General features: G+C 44.6%; 1 protein-coding gene across 2 annotated transcripts in view; it reads right to left on the reverse strand.

Annotated features, from left to right (window-relative positions):
- Myof (myoferlin) overlaps nucleotides 1-23,845 on the reverse strand; it is a 150,443-nt gene that overhangs the window by 42,078 nt on the left and 84,520 nt on the right. For both annotated transcript variants that reach the window (XM_042263045.2, XM_042263039.2), the window contains 11 exons: nucleotides 23,056-23,233; nucleotides 21,646-21,770; nucleotides 18,040-18,146; nucleotides 15,955-16,147; nucleotides 14,336-14,491; nucleotides 11,761-11,892; nucleotides 9,992-10,155; nucleotides 7,820-7,934; nucleotides 5,512-5,617; nucleotides 4,195-4,340; nucleotides 1,332-1,505 (listed from right to left, as the gene is read on the reverse strand). In XM_042263045.2, coding sequence (XP_042118979.2) covers nucleotides 1,332-1,505; nucleotides 4,195-4,340; nucleotides 5,512-5,617; nucleotides 7,820-7,934; nucleotides 9,992-10,155; nucleotides 11,761-11,892; nucleotides 14,336-14,491; nucleotides 15,955-16,147; nucleotides 18,040-18,146; nucleotides 21,646-21,770; nucleotides 23,056-23,233 — 1,596 coding nt within the window. The remainder of the gene's footprint in view (nucleotides 1-1,331; nucleotides 1,506-4,194; nucleotides 4,341-5,511; nucleotides 5,618-7,819; nucleotides 7,935-9,991; nucleotides 10,156-11,760; nucleotides 11,893-14,335; nucleotides 14,492-15,954; nucleotides 16,148-18,039; nucleotides 18,147-21,645; nucleotides 21,771-23,055; nucleotides 23,234-23,845) is intronic.

Consider the following 23,845-nt stretch of genomic DNA (forward strand, 5'->3'; position numbering starts at 1 on the left):
ATTGTCATCATCATCAACAACACCATCATCTATCATCATCACCCTCATGCATCATCATCATCATCATCACCACCTTCATCATCATCATCCATCATCATCATCATCATTACCATCACCATCACCATCATCACCACCACAACCTAAAAACAAGCAAGCCAAGAGGTGATACTAACAAACAACTGCAACAGTGGTGTTGAGGACAGATTTTATCATGAACCACCCCATTTTCCAAGGTGAGTAACACACAGGGCAGTGAGTGACCTCTTCAGAGTCACCCCTCTAGAAGGTGCCAGAGCAGGAGGTGGAAGCCTCAAGTCCAGGTTTACCAAACCCTGCTGTTGAAATAATGGGGAAATAGTGGATGCTCTCCAAGGCTGGGAGAAGGAGGACAGAGCAGCAGAGTGTGGTAGGGTCAGAGTGCAGAGGAGAAAACAGACTGTACTTAGAAATAAATGGTCCTCTCTACTCCCCCGCCCCCTCCCTTCCTCCCTGTGTGTCTGTGAGTGGGATGTGTGTGCACCTATGTGCATGTATCCATGCACAGCTGTGTGTGTGGCCAGAATAGGACATCAGGTGTTCTGTGCTATGACTTGCTTTCTCATTCCCTGGAGACTGGGTCGTGTTGAACTGGAGCTCACTAGTTTTTGGCTAGATTGGCTGCCAGTGGCGAGCCCCGGTGACCTTTCTGTTCCCCTTTGCCACCATTTCCCCACTCCTCAGTGCTGGGGTGTCAGTCATCCACTACCACATACACCCAGCTTTTGACATGAGTACTGGACGTCTGAACTTGGGTCCTTTAGGACTGCACAGCAAACGTTCTTAACCACTGAGCCATCTCCCCAATCCATGGAAATGGATGGTGGCTGCCATGTTACACAGATCACTCATTGCTGTTCCTATTCCTTCTACTGACCTGCACTCCCACCCCCAACACCTACCTCCTTCACTGTGCTGTCACCTGACTCATTTTTTAACTCTGTGAGCCATCCTTCTGTTTTTCTGTCACCTGGGTCTGTATATTCAGCTCTTTTGGTCTGTTAAATAACTACAATTTCCAATTTCCAATTTCCTGAAACCAGCACCCTGGCAGACATACTTGGGAAATTTGGGGAGAAACAGATGTGCCTGCAATACTGTTCTGAAGCCCTCTCCTGCGGTAGTGGTTTCTTCCTAAGATGGGAGTCATTGGACACTCACAGCGTATTCCTTTCCCCCAACTTCTTCACAGTCCTGCAGCGCTGAGGTTACATGGGACTTGGCTGTGCTTTCTACATCACTCACACGTTTTCTCTACACCAGTCTTATTCACCCTTTGGCTTCTGGTTACTTACAAGGGCACCTTCAAGTTTAAAGATGGCAGCGGCACCGTGTGTTTCTGAAGGAGCCATTTTTCTCCTCCAGCGTCTGCGGCGAAAGGTGTCTGAACTGCGCTGTTTCCAGTGGAATTTCCAGCCAATCAGCGAAGCGTATTCCCAGCCCTCCCGGTCTTCTAATTCTTCCATGGCCTAAAATAGAAGCATACCTTTTAATGAGAAATAATAATCTCCCTCATATTGATAAAGCAGACCATTAGGTCAATGGGCAAATTGTAATCACGAAAGTCCACTCTCTGTCAAGTGCTATGTGAGGAGCCACGGATGCTACAGAGATTGAATAGATGCCAGCTCTGACTTGGCAGAGCCTGCAGACTGTGGGCCTCAGGGAGGCAAAGGTAGTAACCATTCAGCCATGGGAGTGCATGAGAGTGGGTTCTTCTTAAGACTGAGCTCACAAGAACTAGTGATGCATTTTATATATGGGGAAGAATGGTATCATCCCTTAGGATTTAAATGTCTTGTTTATGCTAAAAGCTGCTATAATTAGTGATGATGTGATAGACCAGAGTATATTATCTCTGTGGTAACTGTTAACCAAGTACAGTACTCTCAAGTTAAACATGATTCATATGCACATGATCTGTTTTCAGAAATAGTCCTCAAGGCTGAGGTAACACGGAAGAAAAGGATAGACGTGGCCTTTGCCTCCATGTATTTGACATTTGAGTGGACAAAAAATTATATAACTGTCTTACAAGTGTGACCAGATTGAACAAATGGAAAATAATACTGGATATTATTGATGAATTTAGAAATAAAAGCTCCATGTAGGGTTGTGGTCTTTTTTTTTCCACTTCAAATAAATATAAAACCCAAGGTTCATATGATCTTGTCACTTCCTCTGTGATAGTATGTAGTGGGTAGCTAGCTGTTCCAGCTTTGACCTGGAAATACTACCCCCAGTGAGGTTTCCAGTAACTGTCATGCCTACCTATGACCTGTCCCTGAGGTGGGGCCGAGACGGGAACCCTTAAGATCGGAGATCCGGATGTGCCAGCTCTCTTGGTTCCTGGTGATCCTGGATGCTGGATGGTAGACCCAGCAGAATTCTCCAGAGAACAGCGCTGGACTGCACTTCACCTCTCCCGGACCCTGTAAACTATCCCTTTACCTATTCTAAGATACCCCAAAATAAACCTAACTTTTAACTATGTGGAGTTACCTTAATAAATCCACCATTAATAGTGTGAATAAAGACAATGGCATATTTTGTGTATGTACTGAAAATGAAGCAGGTTAGAGACATGATTGAAGTCTCAGCATGGCTCATGAATGGACCTAGGTTTTCTGACCAGTGGCCCAGTGTTCTTCCCAAGTCATGCTGGTGCTCATGTGGAAAGAGAAAGTGAAACACATCTAGAAATTTCTCACCCAATCAGGGTGGGACAGTGCTGTGTTTAAGACACATTTATTCTACCACACTCTGTACCGAGAGCAGGCTGCTAAGCAAGGTGGACACCAAGATGATGTAGCTCTATTTTTGTTCCCTGGGAGATCATCACTGAATAAACTGTAACTTCACGGAACCAACTAGAGTCGAGCCTTTAGAGCAATAGGAAGAGTTCCTGTTTAGTATTAGTCTAACCTGTGTTCAAAGGTCATCTTGGTCACTTTCTAGAGATATGACCTACAGCAAGTTTATTTCATGGCTATGAACACCATCCCCAGAATGAGCAACATTCCAGACCTTATAGCTCATGCATGATGCATATGTGTGCTGAGTATTCTAAATGACATGTAAAACATACCATTTATTATTAATTTCAAATTATTATTCCACTTAATTTACTATGCAGTTTAAATCCTTGTAATACCCTAATTAAATTAGGGTATGGATAGTTTTATGTCAACTAGATACAAGCTACAGTCATTTAGGAAGAGGGAACCTCAAATGAAAAATGTCCCTACCAGGTTGGCCTAAGGGCAAGTCTGGAGGACTGTTTCTTGATTGATGATTGATGTGGGAGGGCCCAGCTTACTGTGGATGGTGCCACCTCTAGGCAGGTAGTTCTGGGCTATAAGAAAGCAGGCTGAGCAAGCCATGAGGAGCAAGCCAGTAAGCAGCCTCTGCATCAGTTCCTGCCTCCAGGTTCCTGCCTTGAGTTCCTGTCCTGACTTTCCTTCATGGTGGACTGTGATCAGGGCACGTGAGCTGAAATATTGTCTTCCTCTCCAAGCTGCTTTCATGGGGTCTTATCACAGCAATAGAAAACACTACCTAAACCAGGCAGTGGTGGCGCATGCCTTTAATCCCAGCACTCAGGAGGCAGAGCCAGGCGAATCTTTGTGAGTTTGACTCCAGCCTGGTCTACAAAGTGAGATCCAGGACAGGCTCCAAAGCTACACAGAGAAACCCTGTCTCAAAAAACCAAATAGAAAAAAAAGAAGAAGAAGAAAAGAAAACCCTACTTAAGATAGATGGTTCTAAGTCTTGCTCCCATTTCACCAACGAGAAAAACTTTAGAGTCGGGGCTTGAATTTTTTTGCATCTTGTTCTAAGTCCTGAGGTATCAGCACCACTGTCTTATTCTGCCAGCATAACCTCAGAGCCTTTTTCTATCCTTCCAAAGGCCTCACCCACTGTCTCAGCATCTTCTGGAGGGCTTGTGGAAGCATGGATGGCTGTTCTCATCCCCAGAGATGCTGGAGCGAGGATTTTCTAACATATCAGGCAGGCAGGGTACACTTGCAGAACCCTGAATCCCGGTATCAGATCCTTGATTTGCAAATGGCTCTGCAGGAACAGCCATGTGGCTGGAACTCTGCATGGTGTGGCAGGCAGAGCACCCGGTCCAGCACCTCCTCCTGCTCCTCTTACCCTTGCCGTGCTCGAAGCTGTTTGTGTCAAATCTTTCTTGCGTTTTCGGACCAGTCTCCGCCGTCTGTGAGTGTGATACATTTTCTCTGCTGCAACCCAGGACTTGGGCTTGTTATCAGGAGGAATGCTAATTCCGTACTCCCAGCCTGCAACAGAATTTGAGCATAGTTACTCCAAGGAGAAGCATCTGCCTGATCAGCAAATAACTTGCTAGATAATATGTAGCTCCTTTCTGCCCACAGATGTTCCCTGTTATTGCGACTGTCACAGGGTTGAACATGCGTCATCTGAAAATATGAAGTGCGCCATGCTGAAACGTTGGGTGCTGTCATGCCACAAATACAAAGGTATGTATATATGTGTGAATGCATGTATGTATGTACATATGCATGTGTGTGTGTGTGTGTGTGTGTGTGTGTGTGTGTGTGTGCAAATATTCCAAAATCTAAACATTTCCCAAACCAAAAACCACTTCCTCTGGGCCCAGCATTTTGGGTAACCTTTCTGCTTCTTTGGGATTGAACCCAGGACCCTGTGAATACCAGATAAGTGCTCTGCTATTGAGCTACAGTGTTAGCCCTTCAGTAGCATTTCCTGCAAATTGGTAAACCTGTCTATGTTCCAACTTGACAGCCTTAAGAGGTAAAAGATACACAACTATGTGGTTGGTACACAGTTGTTGCTCAATAATTGCCGTTATTTTAAGACCTGGTGTGTGCATCACAATCAATATAGAATTCACCATCCATTTGGAGTCTTATGTATCAATCCTACTCTGCTCATGTATAATCACATATTAGAGGAAAGAATCAATTATATTTTTCCTCTTGATGGTTCCAAATGGAAGTTCATCTGAATTGACTATTTGTAGAAAATGGTAAGTATTACTATACCTAAAGCTATGTCAATCACATGACTGCTAGTGGGATGACATATAAGACATTTTGCCATTCTCCTGCCTGAGTTATAGGACCTCTAAGTTTGATTATCCCAGGAAGATTACGGAGTGTGATTAGAAGAGAGAAAATCCAAGCTCTAGATCTCTCCTTTATTCTTTCTCTGGATTTCTAAGTTACCCCAAAGTCCGGCTCATTGGCCCCATCACCTCCATTTTCCACTTCTAACATCTCCTCACCCACCTTCTGTCCATCTATTTGTGAGTCAGACGACACTCATTTGAACAGTCACGGGTAACACCACATGACCTAACTGTCATAGACCAGTGAGGGTAGGGCTCTTCCTTCCATGGGACCTTTGCTCTGGTTAACCAAGGCCTTTCTGCAGACTCACACTCAGGCAAACGGATGTACACGTTACCTTTCTCATCCACTGCTCGGTTTATGTCATATATCCATGCGTCATCTTCCCACTCCCAACCTGGAGGGCAAGTCAGCTCGCTGGGTGATGCTGCCTTATCTCCATTCTGAGCGACAGACAGACAGATGGACAGACGTGAATGAGATCCAAAGATGAGGAAACTTTCCTGATACTTAACTACAGAACCTGCACGTCTTTATAGATAGCGTCTTCGAGATTCATTCTATTCAGAAAAACTCTAATCTTTACTTACATACAAATGCTACATGAAAATCACTTGTCACCAGTCCGATACCTTCTGTTTTTACTCTTAGAGAATAGTATTAAGTTGAACCATGTGAATTTCGAACATTAGCAATTTCATAAGGTCTCATTTAATACTATTTGATGGTGCCATTCATCTTAATGAGAGGTTATTCAGGAAAAACAAAACAGAGAACAGATCAGGCATTAAGACACATGTGTTCAAGTTCAGGAAATGCTACTGGAGGCTCATGATGCTGATCATGTGAGGCTGAGCAAAAGTTATAGGAAACATTGACAGGTTTACATTAAAACTCACAGAGAGTTATGATATGAAGTTCATATGTAGAAGAAATAAAGGTGGCTGTACACATGGAAAGCACCCAGCTTCACCTTAAATTACGGGAACACAAAGTGCAACAGTGGCAGGGATCTTGTTTAGGGATCAACAAAGATGATGAGTGGGACGGTACTGAAACCAAGTCCCCTGTTACACTGGTGCTGGAAATGATGTGTACGCTTCCCTGCAAGGCCGCTTGGCAACAGTATCACAATGTTTTTTAATTATTTAGAATTTGAACACACCATTCCAAAGACATTTTTCTAGACATAAGCTTCCATCACTTGTGTAAAAATGGTTGTATAAAGATATTCATTGCCACATTTTTTAATAAAAACCAAAGAAAACATTTTGGAACAAAATAAAAAAAAAAAAAACTCACCCCAAACTACCAAACCCTAAATGTCTATGAGATGTACAAATGAATGACCATAGGGTCCTATAGCAAAGTTCACAGCTCTGTATGTGCCGTTATCAAAGACGACCTGGAGCTGGGGAGATGGCCCAGTTAATAACTACGTCAGAAGCCCAGCATGCACATAAAAGCCGGAGTGGAAGCCCGCATCTGTAACCCTAGTGCCGGGGACGAGGACAGGAAGAGCTCTCGGGAGCTTGTTGGCCAGACAGCCCAGCCAAGTCAGGGGGCCCCAGGTTCACTGAAAATCCCTGTCTCAAAACAAACGAGGCAGGGAGTGACTGAGGAAGACACGGCATGTGGAACCTTGCCTCTACATGCATGTGCACACACTTGCATGTGCTCCTCTACACACATGTACACACACACTCGTGCTTAAATACATCATTACGTGAAGATATGTGTTGTAGAAGCTATGTGCACAATGCAAATTACAACACAATTAGAAGAGGAAAAAGTACACTTGTATGTGAGCAGAAACCTACAACAGTGATTATTTAACAGACGACAGTGTTAGGCAGGGTGAGATATTTCTCATTTCCTTGAACACTGCTTGGATTTTTTAAAAGTTTAAAGAATTTTGTTGAAAATTGTTTATTTTTATTTATGGGGATGTGTGTGAATATATGCACGTGCATAAGAGAATCCACAGAGGCCACAGGAGGCTATGGGATCCCATGCGGCTGCAGTATAGGTGTTTGTGAGCGGCCAGCATGGGTGCTGGGAACTGAACTCCAAGCCCCTGCAAGAGCATCAAGCGCTCTTAGCTGCTAACACATCCCTTCAGCTCCATTTATTTATTTTATTTTTTGTTTTTATTTGCCTGTGTAGTTCTTTTTTCTATTCTTTTTGTTTTTTTTTTTTTTTTTTTTTTTTTTTTTGAGACAGGGTTTCTCTGTGTAGCTTTGTGCCTTTCCTGGAACTCATTCTGTGGACCAGGCTGGACTCGAACTCACAGAGATCCGCCTGGCTCTGCCTTCCAAGTGCTGGGATTAAAGGCGTGCGCCACCACCGCTGCTGGTGCCTGTATAGTTCTTTAAAGTGAACATTTCATTCCTTGTGATTTTAAAAACTAGCTAGATAATAAACTTTTCTCTAAAAAACATGTACAACTCAAACTTTATGCTGTAGCGGTGTCTAGCCAGAGGCCCAGTTTTTACTGGATGCAAGTAATGACCATGCACTGTGTGGCTTCAGTTGTAAATGGAAGACTGTTTGGAAGCGGGCATGTAGCAGAAGAGAGGGCAGAGCGTGTCCCATGATGCACAGAGATGGGACATGAGGGTCCCTCTTGAGAGCAGGTGGCTCACCGCGTCCGTATAGGTGTCCTCTGCTGGCTTCCACTCGCCTCCAGGATAGCGGTTCTCATTCTGGTAGACTTCGTCCGTGAACTCTGTGTGACCTGCGTCAGCCTCAGTCAGGAGGCTGTGGGTGAGAGATGGCTCCTATTACTGAGGAGAAACAGGACCAGCAACCCCCGCGATTTCACACTGGCAGGAGACTCCTACAGCTTGGAATGACACCACTAGCCTTCTGGCTTGAGCCCTTTGGGTTCTCCACTCCAAATTTGACTTTGAACTAAAAGCTTTTGACATTCATTTAGAGAGGGGGGCTGGACCAGCGAGACCTAAATTATAGAGGACTCTTCACATTGGTAATTAGGATAGAGCCAGGAAAACTGCAGCAGCAGAGCTGTGAGCAGTTCCCTACAGAGAGCACAGAGAGTGTCTTCCACACTTCCTGGTGTAGTATAGGCTTTCCAGCTCTTTCTCAGTAAAACTCTTGGCTGACAGTTCAAAGAACAGGGAAATACTCCTCTGTGTCCTTTCTATTTTAAAAAGTGGAGTGAAGCTGTGTGGAAATGTGTGCCCATGGCTTGCTCTACATGACATAAACTGATGGTTCCTAAGTAGAGAGCCAAGCCAGCTCATTTCAGACTCCAGACCCTTTGGGGCCCTTGAGTGCACCGTACTGACTCTGTCTGGCCAGCTTTTGCTTGGATTTAGAGCTACTTCAAAAACCCACAGAAGAAGGCACGGAGGCTCCAACTTTGCCTGAAGTTTTCTGCCAGGGACCCTCAAATGAGGTTCTTTTCCCTTTACTATTTCCACCCTCCGTGCAGTCAAACACTTGGAATGGTATCAGAAAGCAGACAGCCCCAACTATTTGTATAAATTGAAATCATCCATCACTCCTCTGCACCCCAGAGGAGACCCAAAGGTTTGGCCACTGTCTCTGGCATCCCAGCCTTGTGTTTTTCCAGTCACGGTCCTCTCTACCTTTCCAGGCCTCACCCCTCCCTTCTGTCCAATCCAACACCCCCACCTTCTCCTCAAAAATCCCCACAACTCCAAACAAAATGAACAGTCCTGCACTAGAAACAAGGATGTGTGGGCACTGGGCCTGGCAGAACAAACAGCATGCTTGCTCATTTCCCTCCCTTTTTAAGGCCCAAGCTATAGTGGAGACCTTACAATACAGGTCCCGGAGCGTGCCATCACAGGGTGGCCAGAAGAGGGAGCTCTAGGATAATGCTGTCAGTCACATTTTTATTTACTTACTGATTGTTGATTGATTGATTGAGATGGGTGTCATGTAGCAGGTGAGAAAGGAAGAGAAGGGGGGGGGCGGCTAAGAGAGGAGCTACAGACAAAGTGGACAAGAGACCAAGGGGCAAAAAGGCTGGCATAGCCAAAATGGTTGGGTTCTAGAAGGAATCAGAGAAGCTGGGGGAAGGGAAGCCCAGTCCTGGGCTGCAGAGTTTAGCATGGGGCAGGGTAAGCCAGCCAGAATGACTATGTAACGGTAGTTGCTGAGAACCTGGTGGCCGGAGTCCACTTTGGTACATTAAATAGGCACCTCAGCCATTTTTCCGGGGTTTACATATAACACCTAGCACAAATATTATATACATACAGAGATAGAGATAGAGATAGAGATAGAGATAGAGAGAGAGAGATAGAGAGAGAGAGAGAGAGAGAGAGAGAGAGAGAGAGAGAGAGAGAGAGAGAGAGAGATATTGTGGTAGTTTGAATGTAACTGATCCCCACAATCCCAAAGGGAGTGGCACAATTAGGAGGTGTGGCCTTGTTAGAGTAGATGCGGTCAAGATCATGTCGGAGGAAGTGTGTCACTGTCACTGTAGAGGTGGGCTCTGAGGTCTCATATATGCTCAAGATCCCACCTGGAGTTACAGACCACTTCCTGTTGCCTTCTGATGAAGATGTAGCCAGCTCCATGTCTGCCTGCACGCTGCCATGCTCCCCACCATGATGATAATGGACTGAACCTCTGAACTGAAGCAGCCACCTCAATTAAATGTTTTCCTTTATAAGAGTTGCTGTGGTCATGGTGTCTCTTCACAGTAATAGGAACCCTAACCAAGACAGACAGACAGACAGACAGACAGACAGACACACACACACACACACACACACACACACACACACACTAATAAGTGACACAGAAAGTCGAACACAAACCTTCTTTCAGGATCCACTATCCAGTCTCCTTCCCACTCCCAGCCTTTGGGAGGCAAAAAGAATTCTCTTTTGAGTTTTATTTTTCCTGTGACATCAGAGAACTTATGACGTCCCACCAGTCCAGATGTGCCCCATTTCCCAAACACGAGGGCTTGGTTTTCATACTGTTAAAAACAGACACGATTGGAGAAATACTATCAGAGATGGAGAAAGCAAGCCAGTCATGAAATCCAAGTCTTCCCAGATAATGACAGAAAGCAAAAAAATCTGTACACCCACAAAATACGACCCTAAACTCAGGCCTGCCAGTGCTCAGGCGGCTTTGGGCGAGTGGCTCATCCTCCTAAGACTCAATGTGCTCATCTGTAAACTGGGCACAACAGGTTTCTTACACTTAATGCATGCAAACAGTTGTGAGTGTGTTCTGTGAACCGTGATGCATCATGGAAGTTGTTTCCATTATTTGAATGGCACTTAATGGGAGAATGTCAGCGAAGCATCCACAACAGACCTCAACTTGTGAATGTGTGGATTTCGTAAAGTCTACTTGTAAGTTTACTGCTTAGATTTGGACACATTTATCCATAGAAATAACTAATTGATAGTGTTATTTCCCAGGCAGTAGACAAAGAATACATCAGAAACACGATTTCCTTATGGGGGTTTAATGGTTCTGAGTCTCTTCTGGAGTATGGCAGGTAGAATAAGAACTTTCTGGAAAGCAAGTTTGGTGGCAATGGCTGGCTGGTTTACAGTGTTCCTTTTTAAGTTAAGAAAATTTATTTGTGTGTGTGCGCACGTGCAAGCCCTGACATTCATACAGAGGTCAAAGGACAACTTTTGGTAGTTGATTTTCTCCTTTGACCATGTGGGTCCCAGGGGTTAATCTAAGGCTACAAACACCTGTATCCACTAAGCCATCTTGTGACCCTGGCCATTTCCTTCTAAATTAGCATTTATAAATCCTTGATGGTCTGATCTTCATGCTCTCAACCGTGGAAAGAGGTGAGACTTCCCAGGGACATGGGTGCCCTTGTTTGGTCTCAAAGTCGTATGTCTATCTGATGTTGATCTTATAGAGATGAGTTGCCCAAGGCACAGGTAAGTTTTTACCTGCAAAGGAAGGCAGGAAATGTATGTCCCTGATGGCATCGGAGCCAGAGCACAATAGTAGAGTCTCGGTGTTGGTTTGCACCTGAGAGGAGGCTCCCCTAAGTGGTTATGACAAGGATGCATGAAACTAGGATGTGTGTGACAAGGGTACAGAATGGAGGGACTTGGAAGCCAGCAGGACGCTAGTCAGATCCAGGCACAAACTTCAGCAAGGACAGCAGAGCTTCATAAGATTGGAGGTGGTGACCTTCAGTGGCTTTGGGGTATGGCCTTGAGACAGCAGCAGTAGGCAGGATAGGAGGAGGTGTTCATGAACAGGCACGTGTGAAGGACTTTGAAGACCCAGAAACATGAGCATGTTTGTGTATCGTACTTAGTGTGTTGTGTCAGCATCAGTTCAACAAACTGCTACTGGATCTAGTGCCATAAGCTGGAAGATCATGCATATTCCAGGTCACTGGCTGGAGGTCACCGCTGAATTATCACACAAAGGAGATGGTCACTCCAGAGTGTTCCACTCAGGAGGGTCTTCTCCTCATCTCTTAGGCTAAGATTCTTTTACAGTCATTTCAGGAGGTAGTAATGACTGCTATAGGTAGGTAAAAAGAGAAAGTTCTGCCCTACCAGAGAGAAGATAGGACTGTCATTAAAAGTACCATTTCAGCAAAGACGGTGAAGGAGCCTTCGGCGAAGCTATTGAACTTCTTCTCCACAGCACTTAAACCCAGCCAGATATTCACTCGCAATTCCACAGGCACTTTGGGACCATTGTTTTTCTCTTGTGGATACTGTGGATGAACAATAACATCTCAGATGACATGGGGCAGACACCACATGCACTGTGACATCATGCTAAAGCTCAAAGCATGCTCAACTTCCACTCATTGCTCCCACCAGACTGAGTCTGTATTTGCTTTGGTTGAAACTGATGAATGACCCTACAACAAAGGCAAGCGGGCTAAAGCAGTGAGCCCCGGAGTTCTGTGCAGCTGTCCGAGTGCCTGGCCTTTCCAGCTCTCTGGCTCGCTTCTGTTCTCAAGAGCATCTTTTTCTTAATTGATAAGCTGTCTCTCATTCAATCACTCAGTCAATCAACCAAAGTGTGAGTCATAGACTCCCACTTGTCCCTGAGACCGTTTCAGGAGGTCTACAAGGGCAGATCACTCCTCCTAACAGCACCAGCGTGAGATCTGTCTTGCTTTATTGACATCTGCACAGAGGAGGTAGTGACATTCCACTGTACCCATCGGTATTAATAGCACTCAACTCTCAAGTACAGAAGATGAAATGCCAGTTCCACTAAAGAATTCCATTGACTTAAAAAAAAAAAACCTAAAGAACTAAAAAATTTTAAATGGAGTTTATTTTTTTAAACCCAGGACTGATTAGTTTTGTTAAATCCCCGCCCTTGAGTGCCTGGCTTCTTCATACTTGGTGAGATAAAAGAGGAAGCTCTCACAGGTCACCTCACATATTAGCACATGACCATTGTCTTGACAAAAAGCTGTTATAAATTGACCAAGAGATAGGGGTGTGTGTGTGTGTGTGTGTGTGTGTGTGTGTGTGTGTGTGTGTGTGTTGAGACAAAGTCTCTTGCGTCTTGTGTTTGTTTTTCTATTTTAATTTCTGTTACAACAAATTCTGGGGATACAAGCCACATGAACGAAAGCCCTTTGTAGTCTTCCATAATGTTTTTAATGTTACAAAGAGACGCCAAGACCAAAAAAGGAAAAAAAAAAAAATCCCACTGAACTAAAAGACTCTCAAACCAGATAATGAGGATTATCAAAGTCGACAAATATATAGTTTCTTAAAAGCATTTGTTTCTGTTAATCCACTAGATTCTACAACCTGACCCAGAGCACACCCCCTTGAAGCTTTGGTGTTAATCAGTTTGTTTCCAGTACTGCTGATGGGGGTTTTAATTGAGGTCCTGTTTTAAGTCTGATTCATTCTGCAGAAGACATCCGGAAGGAGATGGCCACTCTGACGCTACTTACAGCCTCCTGGCTAAGAACAATGTGAACACCTGTTAAAAGTCAGCAGACAGCTCCTTATTTTAGAGAGCATACTACCTTGACTCAGCCTTTTCTCTTTTTAAAACTTGTTGTTCCTTTCTTAAATCCAAGGAACTCTTGTTGGGGTAGGCAGGATAGGGTGTCAAAGCACGTCAATGGGAGCTATGTTGAACTCTTAAATGCAGCCTCAGGAAGTTTTCTAAGACATGCCCTTAACCCCAGGACTTGGGAGGCATAGGCAGGTAGATTTCTGTGAGTTCCAGGCCAGCCTGATCTACATAGTGAGATGCTGTCTCAATAAACCAATAATAATAATGATGATGATGGTGATGATGATGTTCAAAATTTCTGCTTACAGTAGCAATGATCAAAACTTGTCTATATTTAGAGCACCTTCTGTTGTGATGGTTGGTCGTGGTTGTCAACTTGACTGGATCTGAATCAACTAAAAGGCAAGATGCTAGGCATGCCTGTGAGGAACTTTCTTGATCAGATTATTCGAAGTGTGAAGACCTATCATAAATGTGGGTGGCACTTGTCGGTGGCAGCCCAGATTAAGGAGACAGAAGAAAGGTTTTCTTTTTGCCGGCTTGATCTCACTTTTGTTGGCAAGTTCATCAACTGTGTTGCTGCCCCTGCTGCATTCTTTCCCTAATATTAGGTCTCAGCGTCCAGCTTCCAATGGGAACTGAAGACCAATGGCTCTTCAGGGATCTTCTGAGTCTTCAGTACCAGACTGAGAGTGCCAAGACATCAAGCCTCATGGACCAATCAGTCACTAGTTTTGGCCTTTCTGGTTGAGACAGCCATTGCTGAGCCACCCAGACTATCATATAAGCCAATCTAATAAATCCCCTTTTAATGAGTATTCATTCTGTCTGTTCTTCCAGAGAACTTTGATCCCATGACTGGCTATACTCACCCCCCCCTTCCCCAAACACTCACTAACATAAGTGGAAGAAATGTATTGCTTGTGTGAGACACCAAGAGCGGAAAATTCATGTCAGAAAGCAAATGACAATGTCATGTTACTATTAATGTCAGAGACATCTAGAGAGGTGCCTTGGTTGAATGCCAGCCAGTCTCGTGTCACTCTATAAAAATTATGATCCCAGAAGAAGAGACCAGAACAGGTTAGAACTGATTTTAAACACCTTAGATATGTAACAAATAGAATATGACGAAGCAACCCCTCCTTCATTCCACAATGTACCTTCAGAAGGATGGTTTGGGTTTTCCCACAGTACTTTCCAGATGCGTTCCCACCACTGGTGGAGTATAAGACTTGATGGGCAGGAATCCGTGCATAAGCAAGTCTTTTCTCTCCACGGATCATCCAGATGATAATGTCGGGCATACTGTTCTGAGGCTGGGCCGTAGGTTGGTTGGAGAAGAAAGCAAACGAGATGAGTCTATATGTAGAGAGACTGGAGAAATAGCAGGCTAGACACTTGAGACTGGGGTCAAGACTGTGTCTCAAGGTCAGGAGACACAAGTCTATGGTCACACAATGGTTACACAGGCCTAAGAAATGGGCTGTGGATGGCCGGGGCGTGGGGGGGGATGGGGCAGCAAATGAAGAGTTGCAACCCACTCTGGTCTGAAAGGTATTTATTTTAGAAAATACCCTGTCATCTCTCAAACATCATTTGACGAAAATCATCATCGGATTGAAAAAGCTGCAAGCTATCATTCACTGCCATGGTTTGAATGTGTTCCTCAGAGTTACATGTGTTTAACAGTGTTAATCAGCCTAACAAGATGAGTAGGTCGTGAGTGATTTACCCTCAAGCACAGATTAATGCCTCTACTGCAGGAGTGGATTTGTTATCCTAAGAATGGGCATAGTATGAGAGTAGGCTCAGTTCCCAGCTGCTTGCTCAATCGCTCTCAATCTAGTCCTCTGCAGTGAAATAACACAACAAAAAATCCCCTGTCAGACTCAGACCTCTCAATCTTCGATATCCCTGCCCCTAGAACTGTAAGAAATAAATGTCCACTCTTTATAACTTACCCAGCCTGTGGTATTCTGTGTGACGGAAGCAGAGAAGGAGCTAAGACACTACCCCCTGGATACTCAAAGGACAGGAAGAGTCTGTTTACTTTTGTTCTTTCAGTCACAGACGTGAGGGACAGCTGACACTTCTCTAGCAACTGCTGTCCGCCCTGCACTGTGCTGCCCCCTTGATAATCCTCACCATCTCTGAGTCTTTCCACAACAGTACCACGATGTAAGTACTCTTTTTTCTCCACCTTACAGCTGGGGAAACTGGGCTTGAGTGGGATGAAGAGCTTGCCCAAGGTTACACATGATTTAGGATTTAAATCTAGGTCTTCCTAATTCACACTAAAGTGATTTTTTTTTTTTTTTGGTTTTTCGAGACAGGGTTTCTCTGTGTAGCTTTGCACCTTTCCTGGAGCTCACTTGGTAGCCCAGGCTGGCCTCGAACTCACAGAGATCCGCCTGGCTCTGCCTCCCGAGTGCTGGGATTAAAGGCGTGCGCCACCACCGCCCGGCTTAAAGTGATATTTTAAATCTCTATGTTGTGTTCTACTATTCCATCACTCAAAATACTCTATGACAGCACTATGAAAATGATGATTCTCCTTCAGGCCCCTCTAGGACCTTACTCAAAATTCTTGTCCTGATTTCAATGACTTTTACCCCAGTCCTCAGTAGTCTTCCCAGTAACCCCTGGGTTTTTATCATTGATCAGATCCATTCACGTTCCCAAACATCATGCCAGATGCTCCATCCACCCACCCCACCCTTGCTGCTAGCCACAGAATCCTTCTGGGAGCGAATGACATTTGTGTAATTCCAAGGTCTACCTCTTCAGTCAGTTGCATCAATTTATCAAGCCAGTCCTCGATTTCCAACAAAGTGGATTTCACATCCGTGGCTTCAGATCTCATCTTCATAGCTGCCTCGTGTATCTGGGAGAGAAACCTGGACCGCAACTTTCGGATCTGAGTATCCAGAATTGTGACGTTGGCTTTTCCTTCTGTGACAGGCAAGGTGTATCTATAAGAAAGGGAAAGAAAAGAAAGAGAACTTAAGAATGGCATTCTAGACTTCAAAACTGAGTTCTCTTATATTTGCACACTTGTTTAATGTATGTCTGCATGCATTTCATGTAGGCTGATGTGCCAGCATCTCCTGATTCTGTGGCACTGCTTGGTTTAAGCCAGAGTTGAGGACACCTTTGTGGCCCTGGCAGAACAGAAAAGAGAATAAACATTTCAAAGCAGTATGTCTAAACAATATTCCCATCATCTTCATCTCTGCCTCATCTCAGAAGGTTCTCACAGAGTTCCAGAAAATAGGAAGGACTGCTTGTATAAACAATTTCCATCCAAGACCCAGTGGTGGGACACCCAAAGAAAGGGAGGGATGGCTGAGTGAGTGGCTCAGATTAGCCCCCTGCTATCTACGCTGTGGCAGTAGATGAGACCACAGGGCAAGACTGTCACTAATATCAGAAAATTCGACTCATATTGTCCCCACCTAGAATTTCCAGTCATTTGCATTCCACCCAATTCCTTAAGCGAAGAATGTCTAGCATGGTTTTCCTCAAACGTGGAATTTCCTGTTCTGTAGCACTTGAAAGACCCCAGCTCACTTCTTTGAGGACTGCTTGTATCATAAGTTCAGCTAGATATGGCTATGCTTTCTTCAGCAAATCCACAGTTCACAGGCATTTTCGGAGTGAAAGCCGTAATTGCACGTTGGTTGGATTTCATTAATGACCGTGGCGGTGTGTGTGTGTGTGTGTGTGTGTGTGTGTGTGTGTGTGTGTGTGTGTAAAGGGTTAAGAACCTCAGTGGCCGTGTAAAGCAAAAATACACGGGAAAGCTGTTGAGATCAGAATCATCACACTTGAGCCCTTTGGGAGTGAGATGCTGACTGTGACAAGGAACAGCAGGGCTAAGAGGGTAATTCACTCTCAGCTTCACTGCCACTGGGGCCTCTCTGCTTTCTAATCTGTAATTAAGAGGGGACCCCTTAGGCTCCCTCAGTCTCTCAGTGTGAGCTTTGAGTGCTCACAAAGCCAGTGAGCTCAGTGTGAGCTTTGAGTGCTCACAAATTTGGACTTCTGCGGCTCTTCAATGACCTGACTAAACCACTAGAAGGCACCAGAAGACAGGGTGACTGAGGGCCTGACCCAGAGGGGAAAATGTTTCCTCTGAGCTACGGTTTTATTAGGCAATATTTAAAATGAGTTTGGGATGAATCACTTTCCCCTTTCATTTCTGAATGCCAAAAGAGCCGAGTTACTTCTCCAAGTCACAGCAATGAGATGTGCCCTGGCTAAGTCTATGTACTGGTTTTGTCCACCCTGGCATGGTGTGTGTGTATGTGTGTGTGTGTGCATGTGTGTGGTGTTTTAATATGACTTTGCATGTCATCCTTGTTAGGGATCATCCTAACTATCTCTGTTGTTCCTGTTTTACTGTAAGTGCTTCTCAAGGGGTGTAGAGTGCTTGAGACACTCAGTTCAAAAAGTAAGCTATTTCTAAAACCATGGATTAGGAACATCGTTCTGAGTGGTGGAACCCATGTTCCTGTCTCCCTGTGGAAGTCAGGAGTCCTTCTTCGGGAGGGTGCTCAGGTTTGTTACCCCTCCCCCGCCCCATCTCCCACCCTTTGCCGCAGGCTGCTGGGACCAGCTTCCTGGAGTCCAACCTGGGCCTCCCTGGGCTGCTTTAGACTTGGCAACAAGCCAGAGAATTGGGCTTTTCCGGGAGACTCAGAAACTCCTCCTGGGGTGGGGTGAGGCTCTCAAGAAGCCCCAAACAATGCTCAAATGCATTTTTCAGAGAAATACTTGAGAAGATTCTAGAAGCGCTTTCAGTCTTAGGATGCAGGGATGAGGCCATGACTGGGGTGTGGAGACAGGAAGAGCACCACTGTACCTTGTGTCTTCTATAACTTCATCGATCAACTTCAGCCACAGCTCCGCCAACTGGTTTGCAGGAATTTTACCTTGGATCCCTGATTTTACAGCCTCTATGTTTGATTGCTGAAGAATTAAGAAAGAGGAGAGACAGCTGGTAACTCTGCCATTACACCCAAGAAAGCGTTATTTCTAAGGTAGGGTAGAGAGTGGGGTAGGGACATAAAAAGATATAATTACACAAAAGCCCGAGGCTTTGTTCCCACTTAGTAATATTTGCCATAGCTTTGTGCTGTTTACTTTGTGCATTTCCTTCCAAATGCAATTGACACTAATAAGTTTAAGCAATAGAAGACCTTATCATGTATTTTGACCTTTGAAACCATGTAAATATTTTATATAGTCCAAAAATAAACAGGAAGAAAGAGTCAGGAATAAGTGAGGGAACCCTCAAGAGGATATAATAGAAACAGTATGGACTTAGTTATATTTTGGATGAATAGTTGAACTAACCAATGTAACCTATGAAAATACCATTTTGACCATTCAGCCTGAGTTACAAGACAAAGGCAATCCAAACTGTACTAAGCTGTAAACGGCTTGTAGTTCGCAGGGAATGATGTATGGAATTTAAGTTTGATGGCAGAAACTGGAGTCTCACTGTAGGAAAGATAGACTAAGTCCTTGGTAGAACATTAATATTAGAGGCACCATTCTGGCCGTCAATATTTTAATAGATATGGAAGTAAATATGCATGTATCTCTGTGTGTGTATGCACATGCACGTACGTGTGCCCATGAGTTTCTTGGCTGACAAAGCCCATAAGCAACAATATGCCAGTAGCCATGAGCACTCTAGTACCCAGATTCTTTTTTTCAAATGCCACTTCCCATTCAAGTAACTAAAGCATCTCAGATGAATGGCTATTTCAGGGCTGGGGTTGAGAAAGGGCAAGATAAGCTCAGAACATTCTAGTGTGCTAGTGCTGTGCAGCTGTCCACAGAGAGGGGAAGGGAGTTCCCTCTATGCCTAGCCAAAGTCCTGGTCATGGAAAGCCACTATCTCTGTCAAGATTAGCCTGCAGCTCAAACAGCTTGGCCAGTGGAGAGAGGTGATAAGAATCAGGGTAAAAAACCCCAAGACTATCCCACACACCCTTAGAAGGAAGATGGGACCAATTCTCTACCAACTAACTCCCTTGAGAAAGGGAATTGGAAACTAATAAGAATGTTGCATTTCGGCTGGGCGGTGGTAGCACACGCCTTTAATCCCAGCACTCAGGAGGCAGAGGCAGGCGGATCTCTGTGAGTTCGAGGCCAGCCTGGTCTCCAAAGCGAGTTCCAGGAAAGGCTCAAAGTTACACAGAGTAACCCTGTCTTGAAAAAAAAAAAAAAAAAAAAAAAAGAATGTTGCATTTCAATTTCAACTTTATTTATTTTTATTATTTTAAATTGCATTTTCAATTTATGTGCACGAGTGTTTTGCCTGTGTGTATGTCTGTCCACCACACATGTATCAGGTGCCCTTGGATGCCAGAAGAGAGATCAGCTCCCTTGGAATAGGAGTTATAGGTGGTTGTGAGCTGCCATGTGAGTGCTGGGAACCGAACCCAGGTCCTCTGGAAGAGTTGCAAGCACTCTTAATCACAGAGCTATCTATCCAGTCCCCTTGATTTCAACTTTATTAAATGAGAAATTATACTGAAGTTCAATTATACTTCTGTATCGGTGCTCCCACCCACACACACGAAGGCATTTTATTTATAAGTATGTTTGCTCCTCCATGATCTGTGATGCCCCCTGGGGTTGTCAGCAAAATGAAACCAAAGTGATGGAGTGGAGCGGGGACAAATTACTCAGGCTCAGTTCCAGGTCTTTGAGCTGCATGTCAAGTCTGGGGCTGATCGCTCCACACTTGTGATCACTCATTGCCTGTGAGGTTCAGGACAATCTTCCCAACTCTGTATATTCATTAATGACCTCACATTCACCAATGTAACCGTGTTTCCTCATCACAGACAGAAACCAGACTACGACTTTGGAACCTACAAGGACCCGGCACTCGCCTCTCTTTCTCAGCAATGTTGTTATTCTTGAGCGCATCGGCTAGGACATTCACGTGCACCACTTTGGTGGCATAGAAAAATGGTAGAAAGAGAACTCTTATTGCCCTTATAACAAAAAGCAGTATTTTTATTTTGCTATCGAGTCTTTGATCAGGTATTTTCTCACATATCTTGGTCTAGCCCTTACAAAAAATAATATTGATATTAATTAAAATTATTTTGTTATTAAGATATTTAATCACATATTAATGAGATTAGTGTAATGTTTCCATACATAGTGTTATTTACTGGGCAGGAGAACAGACCACGAGATACAAGGAAACCCACTTTAAGAGTTTTATGGGGGGTGATAGAAAGAGGGGCTAGTGCAGCAGGCCTGCCGGAGAGAAATGTGTGGAAAGGTGGGGAGGGGACAGGTGGAGTCCGCTTTTAAGGATCACCTCACGCATGCGTATAGGGACTTACATGGCCATGCCACACATGCGCATAGATTATGTGGCCATGCTGCGCACAGATTACATAAGATGTAAGGCCCTGGAGTGACTAAACATTTTGCCTGAATGCTGACAGCACATGTGCATCCATGGGACTCTGGAAGCAGCTAGAGTGTCGGGAATGATAACGCATATGACATATATCGATTATCTCCAAACACCCTTTTCCCCTTTTCCTATACTCTAAATTAACATAATATTGCAATAAAAACACTAATGCCAGATAGATTTTACCCATACCCAACAGAAGTAACTTAGTATCTTTAAACTGAGTAGATACGTCTCAAATGTGCCACCTTTCTCCTCACGACTCAGGTGGACCAGTGTCAAGAGGGTAATCATACAGATACTATTCTTATGCAGTTCTACCAGAGGGACCCCCCCCCCCCCCCCCGCCTCCAATCTTCAAAGAAGGGATGTTCCTCCAGTCTGAAGCAAGAGCAGAGAATACCTGGCCTGGTTCTTCAGAAAGTACTACTGTAATAACAGCAAGGTCCTACAGGTTGCACATGGCTATCGGAACAAAGCACTCTTCGTGTGTAAATCACGGCAACACTATGAGCTCCCTTTCCTCTGTCCTCCAGCCTTTTGCATTCTGTCTTTCTCAAGAAGAAAACCTCTATCCTGGCATGTGCTTGCACAAACCTAAGACTGAACTTCCTTGTGCTTAGATGGAGCTGTATGACTGGATTCTGGCCAATGGAAAGTGAGCAGAAATCAAGTGCATGACGTCTGGGTTTTTCCTGGTGAGAGGTCCTTGTCATCTTCTCCTAACTTTTTTCCCTCCCCTTAGGCTGGAGGGTGGATGTTGTGGTGAGCTGTCTTTATGGGATGGACTGAGGTAATTCCTTTGTACTGAGTAGAGCAACCACCGGGAAAGAGCCTGGCCCCAGTCCCGATGAACATCTGCTAGCTTCATACTGTGTTCCTCAGCTCTTAGTCAGAAATTGCTCTTACCTGTTGACCATTGTCTTTTAAGTTCTTGTGCTGCAGTTGCCACGCTTGTATATTGACTGGTGCTTAACTTACTGTTTGGTAAAAGGAAATGCAGGAAAGATAACTCACCAGCCGCTCTGCCATGACTAGGAGAGTGTTCACTGCATCCAGGCGATGACTAATATCCTCCCAATAGGAAGTCAGGGTGACCACCGGCTTCGTGTGGGCCCAAGGTAAGTAGTAATAGTAGTTCCCTGGTGCAGGGTGTCAGAAGTCAGGAACACTGGACACTTGAAGTGGTCAACATCATTTATTAAATAGATGTGCTGACAGAGATACTCATTAATCCACGTGGTTGGGGAATGGTCTTGGCCAGGGTTTGCTTGTTTATTGTTTTGGGTGTTGGAGATTAAACTCAGGATCTCACACAAGCTAGGACAGTTCTCTACTACTGAGCCACACCTGGGCACTATCCTTATTCATCAATTTTGTTCAGTTGAGCAACAGGGGAATACATGGTTCATCCATCTGTTTTGTAACTCTCTCTAAAATAACCAGCAAACAGAGGACCATAATCTCAGGATCAACAGCTGAACATCCACGATGGTTCCATCACATGCATTGTAACAAGAGGAGAGAGCACTGGAGGTTGGAGTCACTCTTTCTCTGGGACAACTATCCTTTTAAATGATTGTTTTTGCTTCGAGAGGAGCAACCGCCCCACTCCAAGCCTGTCTTTGCAAACCTCGGCTGCCTGCACGGGGGTGGCATCACTCAGAAGCTTTCTGTAATTAAGACGAAGTACTTGACATTTTTAGGGCATTTTAGGTTTTAAATCTTCTTGTCCAAAAATGGAGGTAAAATATAGCAATATTGTTGGACTGTTTATGTGCACAGACCCATACACATAAACATATGATTAAAAAGAAAAACAGAATCTTTTAAGAGAGAACTAGGTGATGGGCCTGGGTGAGTGTAACAGTGAGGATCGAAGTCTGGCTTTGCCAGCATCTGAGCCAGAGTACTACTCTGTCAGCTACTGAATCTAAGGGAGATTTGGGCGTAGTGAGGTACAGCTGCTTTAAGGAATGGGATACTTAGCGGGGTCACCATCTTGGGATTTTATGAGATCTGGTGTCCAGCCTGGGCAAAGATTGGGAACCTAGATTCAGCTCCTGGGAAACGGGATCTGGGTTGGGCCATCTCCATCCCCTCTCCGCCCACGTGCTAGCTTGCCCATGCAGTTGGGGTGGTGCACAGGAGTCGGGGAGATTAGAGAACAACGTGTGGGTTCTGAGGACTAAACTCAGGTTGTCTGGTTTGCTGACAATCTCCTTCACCCAACTGGCCCCCATCTCACTGGCCCCCAAGTTAACCACTCTTGTGGGTTCCTAAACTCCAATCCTTTTCCTCACTATATTAACCAATGAGATGCTGGACATAATGGCTGCCAGAGGGAAAGTACAGTGCGTGCTTCTTGTCCTGGGATGTACCCACTATAAGCAAGAATAACTAAGAGACACTTAACACCAGTCTTACCATCAAACACTGCACGGCTGTACTGGGTTGTTGACGCCAAAGGTTTGCAGGTCGCATCAAACTTGTTGCCGTAGTTCCCAATGCTGACTTCGAACTGAATGGCCTCGCCAACATCTTGCAACATGGTGGCTGAATGGAACACGGCAGACAGGCTGTACTTCCGCCTTCGCTGGTATTTCTATAAAATGGGAGTAGATACAAGGCTCAGTACCACTTCATTTGTCTGTATTTATATGTGGATTTCTAGCAAATACAATTCTAAGCCTAGTTAATTAGTGCTGCACTAAATGCCAGACGGGAATGTTCTTGGATTCATCAGTCCCACCTCTCACATAAGTGGGCAGAGATTCAAGTATTAGGATTATCACCACGGAGCTGGTTGAAAGAGGGGGAAACAATATAAATGTCTACAAAACACTGTTTAAACAAATTATGTTACTTGTAGCGGTAACGCCCACATTACCGACACCCGTTTACCATGTCTGAGCGAAGGGCTGCGGATTAAAAAATAGAGACAAGAGACAGCGGGTCATTCGTCCGATTGGATGTCGAATGCCGTTTATTGAAAGAGGGAAGAAACCTTAAATACAGGCTTACAGCACAAATGGAGGAACCCCCGGAGGGCAGAAGTTTGCTATCAATGGTCTACATTCTAGACCCAATGTTCTACATTCTTGCATCTAAGTAGTTAACGCCCAAAATGCAGGATACACAAACAAGGAACTTCCCTTAAGCACTCAGAAGGGTGGATACCGGCAGGGAATCTGAATAGGGAGGACATCTGATCAAG

Source organism: Peromyscus maniculatus, chromosome 1 (assembly GCF_049852395.1).
Source record: "Peromyscus maniculatus bairdii isolate BWxNUB_F1_BW_parent chromosome 1, HU_Pman_BW_mat_3.1, whole genome shotgun sequence".
Taxonomy (NCBI): Eukaryota; Metazoa; Chordata; class Mammalia; order Rodentia; family Cricetidae; genus Peromyscus; species Peromyscus maniculatus.